Below are 7012 nucleotides of genomic sequence, written 5' to 3' on the forward strand. Positions count from 1 at the left end.
CCTTACACTGTGTATGACAGTAGGAATTGTTAAGATTACTTGCGTTATTACTGCAGGAACTAGAAGCACAAATGCTACACTCACATTAACATCTGCTAACCATGTGTATGTGACAAATAAATTTGATTTGATTTGATTTGATTTGGGGTAAGAGCTGATGAGAAAATTGACCTACAGTGCCAACAAAAAAGAGGAGCAGGTGGGATAAATTACAGAAGCAGGGTAAGAGCTAGGAGCTAACGGCTAATACAAATAATATTACATTGGATTAACGTAGCGCCTTTTTACCTACTGAGGTACTCAAAGAGCTTTACATAGTAAGGGATAACTCACCTCATCCACCACCAATGTGTGACATCCACTTGAGTAATTCACGTGACCGTTTTGTGCCAAACGGTTTTACCACTCATCAGCTAACATGGTGTAGAGGTGAGGAGTGATATATCCCAATTAGGATCGAAGGGTTTGATTAGGTGGCCATGATGGAATGGGGCCAGGTTGGGAATTTAATAAGCTAATGAGGACAAAGATGTTCTGTCCAGAAAGAGAAGCAGTAGGGGTGTTAAATGTCCTTGTCATTATCGTGTTGCAGATCTCACTTGAAGCAAGAGGGACATTTCATTGTCTTAAAGCTTTTGCCACCATTCAGTTGTATAATTTCTCAAAGCCCGCAGCAGAGTAAGAGATAAAGTCAGAGAACCAGTGAAAGGTAAGAGCTGAGAGCTAAAGAGGAATAAGAACAATCCATCCTCAAATGGCCCTGTCATTATCCTGTTGCAGAAGTCACCGAAAGCGAGAGGTAAACTTTACAGACAGAGGCCTGAAACTCTACCACATTAGGTTTTTAAGAAACTGTGCTTTTGAAGTGCACTTGCAGCAATTTAAACACTAACGGCTAATGGCTAATGGCTAACGGCTAAGTCTAATGGCTAACGGCTAAGTCTAATGGCTAAGTCTAATGGCTAACGGCTAATGTCTAACGGCTAACGGCTAAGTCTAATGGCTAACGGCTAAGTCTAATGGCTAACGGCTAACGGCTAAGTCTAATGGCTAACGGCTAAGTCTAATGGCTAACGGCTAAGTCTAATGGCTAACGGCTAAGTCTAATGGCTAACGGCTAAGTCTAATGGCTAACGGCTAAGTCTAATGGCTAACGGCTAAGTCTAATGGCTAACGGCTAAGGGCTAATGACTATGCAGAGTTAAGAGTGTGATAGTATAAAGGTCCATCGCAACTTGTGCTTTTACAAATGTGGCATAACTCTCTTTCCACCCTTTACTTACTGTATATTACACAGTAAATCACTTTTTAGTGAGGCTACATTAAGGCTACATTATCCTCTTAATTACTTTATCCTTTACATGACATTCACCTGACATTCTCTCCAGATGGTTGATGATCTTACATTATCCTTTACATGACATTCCCTCCCGATGGTTGATTATCTACATTACCCTTTACATGACATTCTCTCCAGATGCTTGATGATCTACATTACCCTAACATGACATTCTCTCCAGATTGTTGACAATTTCTATTATCCTTTACATGACATTCTCTCCAGATGGTTGATGATCTACATTATCCTAACATGACATTCTCTCCAGATGGTTGACCATTTCTATTATCATTTACATGGCATTCTCTCCAGATGGCTGATGCCCGTGGCGTCCCCCGAGGGAACTATGATGGACCGGTCCATGATGTCATCAGCATGACTAAGTCAGTGCCGGCCACTCCCTCCAGCAGGGGGCCCCAGTGCCCAGGGAAGGGCCCCCTTGGCCCCACCAGGAACCTGCACCAGTCTGGTTTCACCCTATCCGGTATGGGTAAGCTTCGTTTACTCTTTACTGGGTGTGGATGTTTCTCCTCACTTTTTTAATTGTACCTTTATTCTATACAGGGTTATTCTCATTAAGATCAAATCTCTTTCACTCTCTGGAAGTACCAGACAGGAAACTGTCTCCTTTTGTCTTGATGTCAGGGTTGTATTATTTAATGATTTATTTGTCCTTCCTTTTCTCTCTGTGTCTCTGTCTATAAGCATCCTAATCTCTCTCCCCCTTCTCACTCTCTCTCCCCCCCATCTCCCTCTCTTCCACTCTCTCCGTCGTCCTCCCTCTCTCTCCTTCTCTCTCACTCTGACCATCTCACTCCCATTCCCTTGTTTCAGCCAATCATCTTTCTAATTGGGAGTCCTGTTTTATCCTGTCAGTCTTATTACAGTCTAACGTCTAGCTCTGTTTACTGTCTCTGTTGAACCACACAGGACCAATTATAGCTACAGTATAGCTGTAGTTACATCTAAGGTCAGGGATTTGGGAAGCTGTACAATGGTTATTTCAATCATAGTTATACTGTCTTACTCCTATCAGAACCCAAAATGTACTCAATTGTTTGTAACGGATCTTTGTTCTTGTTCTCCGATACAGGAACTCAGATTGACGACCACATCCCACGACGCTCAGCACAGAGGATCGTGGCGCCACCCGGTGGCCGCTCCAATATCACCTCCCTGTCGTGAACCTGGGAGCTCCTTGCTCCTCACGTCTGCTGTAGGGAGAAAAATAAATCAACTACTGTAGCAACAACCAACGACATCAACCAAAACAAATCTCACCCGGCTTCCAGAACTAAACTCAACAGTGAAACCTGAACATGCAATCCTCTTCTCAGATACAACTGTAAAACAGTATACAGATTAGAACTACATTTACCACAAGTAGTTACCACCAGTATACAGCATAGAACTACAAATACCACTAGTAGTTACCAGTCATTCTATTTCTATGGTAGACACACCAACTGATAAAACCCACCATCTTAGTACTTTGATCTGTTATCCTTTATCAATATTGTGATCAATTCCTCAATCAATTTATCTCATCACCCATCAATAGTCAACTGTCCCTGTCAGATCTCCATAGCATGCAGCTTAAACAGTCTCTGTCTCCTCAGTCAGACAACCGTCTCTCTCATCGTCTCCTCAGCTTCACTATAGCTTTACTAACATGGTGATACATGAGTCCTAGATGAAAGTAGTTCTCTTTAGACCACCGAATGCCTCTCAGCTCTCTCTCTCTCTCTCGTCGTAGTGATGCCTGCTTCTGCTTTCGCTTCAGTGCTTCTAAGAAACTCTGTAGTTGAGTCCAACATGGAACTCTATTCCCTAGATAGTGCACTAGAGGACAAAAGTAGTGCGCTATCTAGGGAATAGAGGGCCATTTCAGACTGACGCGAACTTGTTGTCTCTCTCTGGTGTTATTTAGTCATGGCTGTAGGCTATTTAGACTTCATCTTACCGTCTCTTACTGTTATGCATGACTTTTCCTCTTCATCGTTACTCATTACAAATACAACAAGGAAAATAAGTGCGTATTACTGTTACTGTGAACAGACTGTAGGGACAGTCCTCTAGTCACACTTGTCTTACTATTATTATCATGTTTTATCCCAATGCAGGTGAGCTAACTTTGCTTCCATGGTATATTCAGTCAGGATAAGAACTTCACCAATCTTTCTATTCAGTCAGAATAAGAACTTCACCAATCCTTCTATTCAGTCAGAATAAGAACTTCACCAATCCTTCTATTCAGTCAGAATAAGAACTTCACCAATCCTTCTATTCAGTCAGAATAAGAACTTCACCAATCCTTCTATTCAGTCAGTCAGAATAAGAACTTCACCAATCCTTCTATTCAGTCAGAATAAGAACTTCAGAACCAAAATCTATTCAATCTGTCAGAATAACGGAACTTCACCAATCTTCTATTCAGTCAGGAAGTCAGATTATAAGAACTTCACCAATCCTTCTATTCAGTCAGTTGCGAATAAGAACTTCACCATTCCTTCTATTCAGTCAGAATAAGAACTTCACCAATCCTTCTATTCAGTCAGAATAAGAACTTCACCAATCCTTCTATTCAGTCAGTCAGAATAACCAAAACAAATCACCAATCCTTCTATTCAGTCAGAATGAAAGAACTTCACCAATCCTTCTATTCAGTCAGAATAAGAAACATTCACCAATCCTTCTATTCAGTCAGTCAGAATAATACCAAGTAGTCACCAATCCTTCTATTCAGTCAGAATAACAACTGATAAAACCCAATCTTTCTATTCAGTCAGAATAAGAACTTCACCAATCCTTCTATTCAGTCAGAATAAGCTTCACCATTCCTTCTATTCAGTCAGAATAAGAACTTAAACAATCCTTCTATTCAGTCAGAATAAGAACTTCACCAATCCTTCTATTCAGTCAGTCAGAATAAGAACTAGATCACCAATCCTTCTATTCATTCAGAATGAACTCTCACCTCTCTTCTATTCAGTCAGTCAGAATAACTTCTGCAATCCTTCTATTCAGAAACTCTGTCAGAATAACAACATCACCATTCCTTCTATTCAGTCAGTCAGAATAAGAACTATCACCAATACTTCTATTCAGTCTGTCAGAATTGTTGTCTTCTCAATCCTTCTTTCAGTCAGTGTAGAATAAGAACTTCACCAATCCTTCTATTCAGTCAGTTATGCATAGTCAGAACTTTTCCTCAATCCTTCTATTCAAGTCAGAATAAGAAAATCACCAATCCTTCTATTACAGTCAGAATAGGGAACTTCACCAATCCTTCTATTCAGTCAGTCAGAATAAGAACTTTTCATTCAGTCAATCAATCCTTCTATTCAGTCAGAATAAGAACTTCACCAATCCTTCTATTCAGTCAGAATAAGAACTTCACCAATCCTTCTATTCAGTCAGTCAGAATAAGAACATCACCAATCCTTCTATTCAGTCAGTCAGAATAAGAACTTCACCAATCCTTCTATTCAGTCAGTCAGAATAAGAACTTCACCAATCCTTCTATTCAGTCAGAATAAGAACTTCACCAATCCTTCTATTCAGTCAGTCAGAATAAGAACTTCACCAATCCTTCTATTCAGTCAGAATAAGAACTTCACCAATCCTTCTATTCAGTCAGAATAAGAACTTCACCAATCCTTCTATTCAGTCAGAATAAAAACTTCACCAATCCTTCTATTCAGTCAGAATAAGAACTTCACCAATCCTTCTATTCAGTCAGTCAGAATAAGAACATCACCAATCCTTCTATTCAGTCAGAATAAGAACTTCACCAATCCTTCTATTCAGTCAGAATAAGAACTTCACCAATCCTTCTATTCAGTCAGAATAAGAACTTCACCAATCCTTCTATTCAGTCAGAATAAGAACATCACCAATCCTTCTATTCAGTCAGAATAAGAACTTCACCAATCCTTCTATTCAGTCAGAATAAGAACTTCACCAATCCTTCTATTCAGTCAGTCAGAATAAGAACTTCACCAATCCTTCTATTCAGTCAGTCAGAATAAGAACTTCACCAATTCTTCTAATCATTCAGTCAGAATAAGAACTTCACCAATCCTTCTATTCAGTCAGAATAAGAACTTCACCAATCCTTCTATTCAGTCAGAATAACAACATCACCAATCCTTATATTCAGTCAGTCAGAATAACAACATCACCAATCCTTCTATTCAGTCAGAATAAGAACTTCACCAATCCTTCTATTCAGTCAGAATAAGAACTCACCAATCCTTCTATTCCAATCCTTCTATTCAGTCAGAATAAGAACTTCACCAATCCTTCTATTCAGTCAGAATAAGAACATCACCAATCCTTCTATTCAGTCAGAATAAGAACTTCACCAATCCTTCTATTCAGTCAGAATAAGAACATCACCAATCCTTCTATTCAGTCAGAATAAGAACTTCACCAATCCTTCTATTCAGTCAGAATAACAACATCACCAATCCTTATATTCAGTCAGTCAGAATAACAACATCACCAATCCTTCTATTCAGTCAGTCAGAATAACAACATCACCAATCCTTCTATTCAGTCAGTCAGAATAAGAACATCACCAATCCTTCTATTCAGTCAGAATAACAACATCACCAATCCTTCTATTCAGTCAGTCAGAATAACAACATCACCAATCCTTCTATTCAGTCAGTCAGAATAACAACATCACCAATCCTTCTATTCAGTCAGTCAGAATAAGAACTTCTCCAATCCTTCATGTTTATATAGGAGGTACAGGGAAGCCCATATCATCTGTATACTGGATCTGTGTTTTTGTCTTTATAGCACAGCCATGTTCCACTGTCATCGTGTGACTTTTATATTTTTGTATATAAAGACCAAACATCCTGGTGCTTTGAAACCCTAGCCTGGTTCAGCCATACTGAATGCTCCACTGACTTGGTGAAACAGAGCATAGCAGTCAGGATTCCAGGCTATTGAACACCCACGTTGTAGCCAAGATACACAGGGATACGTGGAGCTGTCAACAATAAAACAGTGGTTTTAAAAGTCTTTCGCTTTTTTTAAAACCCGACTCTTATTTGTAATGATTTTATTTAATTTTCTAGCATTTCCTTTCTCTCTTTTTGTAGACTTCACATTTGTACTTTTACATGGTCTGGTTGAGAAAGTGGACATTGTTTTTGTTTGTTTGTTGCCTAAATAGACATCAACAACATTACCGTTGTTCTTGTTCAACAGTGTTGTAACTCAGTCAGTCTTTGGAAAGGTTGTTTGCATTCGTTAAGTGGTCATGTAAAAAGGGTCAAATGAAGTGGTCAATTTTTAGTCTTTTTCTACTGTTTCTGTGTCCAATGGAAATAGGATTTGTGTCCCGAAAGCTAATGTAAGCATGTCCTGAATAAAGTTTGAGGGGGAAAAGTGTAATTGGTTTATATTTGTCATTTATAATGACAATGTCATAACATGTCTTATATACAGTTGACGGAGGTTTACATACACTTAGGTTGGAGTCATTTAAAACTCCTTTTTCAACCACTCCTCAAATTTCTTGTTAACAAACTATAGTTTTGGCAAGTAGGTTAGTACATCTACTTTGTGCATGACACAAGTAATTTTTCCAACATTTGTTTACAGACAGATTATTTCACTTATAATTCACTGTATCACAATTCCAGTGGGTCAGAA

General features: G+C 39.0%; 1 protein-coding gene across 3 annotated transcripts in view; it reads left to right on the plus strand.

The window, feature by feature from the left end:
- The window catches only part of dpysl4 (dihydropyrimidinase like 4), a 44782-nt gene extending 41114 nt beyond the window's left edge, over positions 1–3668 (plus strand). For 2 of the 3 annotated variants that reach the window (XM_042315006.1, XM_042315008.1), the window contains exons 13-14: positions 1652–1829; positions 2433–3668. In XM_042315006.1, coding sequence (XP_042170940.1) covers positions 1652–1829; positions 2433–2524 — 270 coding nt within the window. In that variant the 3' untranslated portion in view covers positions 2525–3668. The remainder of the gene's footprint in view (positions 1–1651; positions 1830–2432) is intronic. The other variant, XM_042315007.1, reaches the window with a different exon arrangement.
- The last annotated feature ends 3344 nt before the right edge of the window (positions 3669–7012 follow it).

The sequence above is a fragment of the Oncorhynchus tshawytscha genome, unplaced genomic scaffold (assembly GCF_018296145.1).
Source record: "Oncorhynchus tshawytscha isolate Ot180627B unplaced genomic scaffold, Otsh_v2.0 Un_contig_5353_pilon_pilon, whole genome shotgun sequence".
Lineage (NCBI taxonomy): Eukaryota > Metazoa > Chordata > Actinopteri > Salmoniformes > Salmonidae > Oncorhynchus > Oncorhynchus tshawytscha.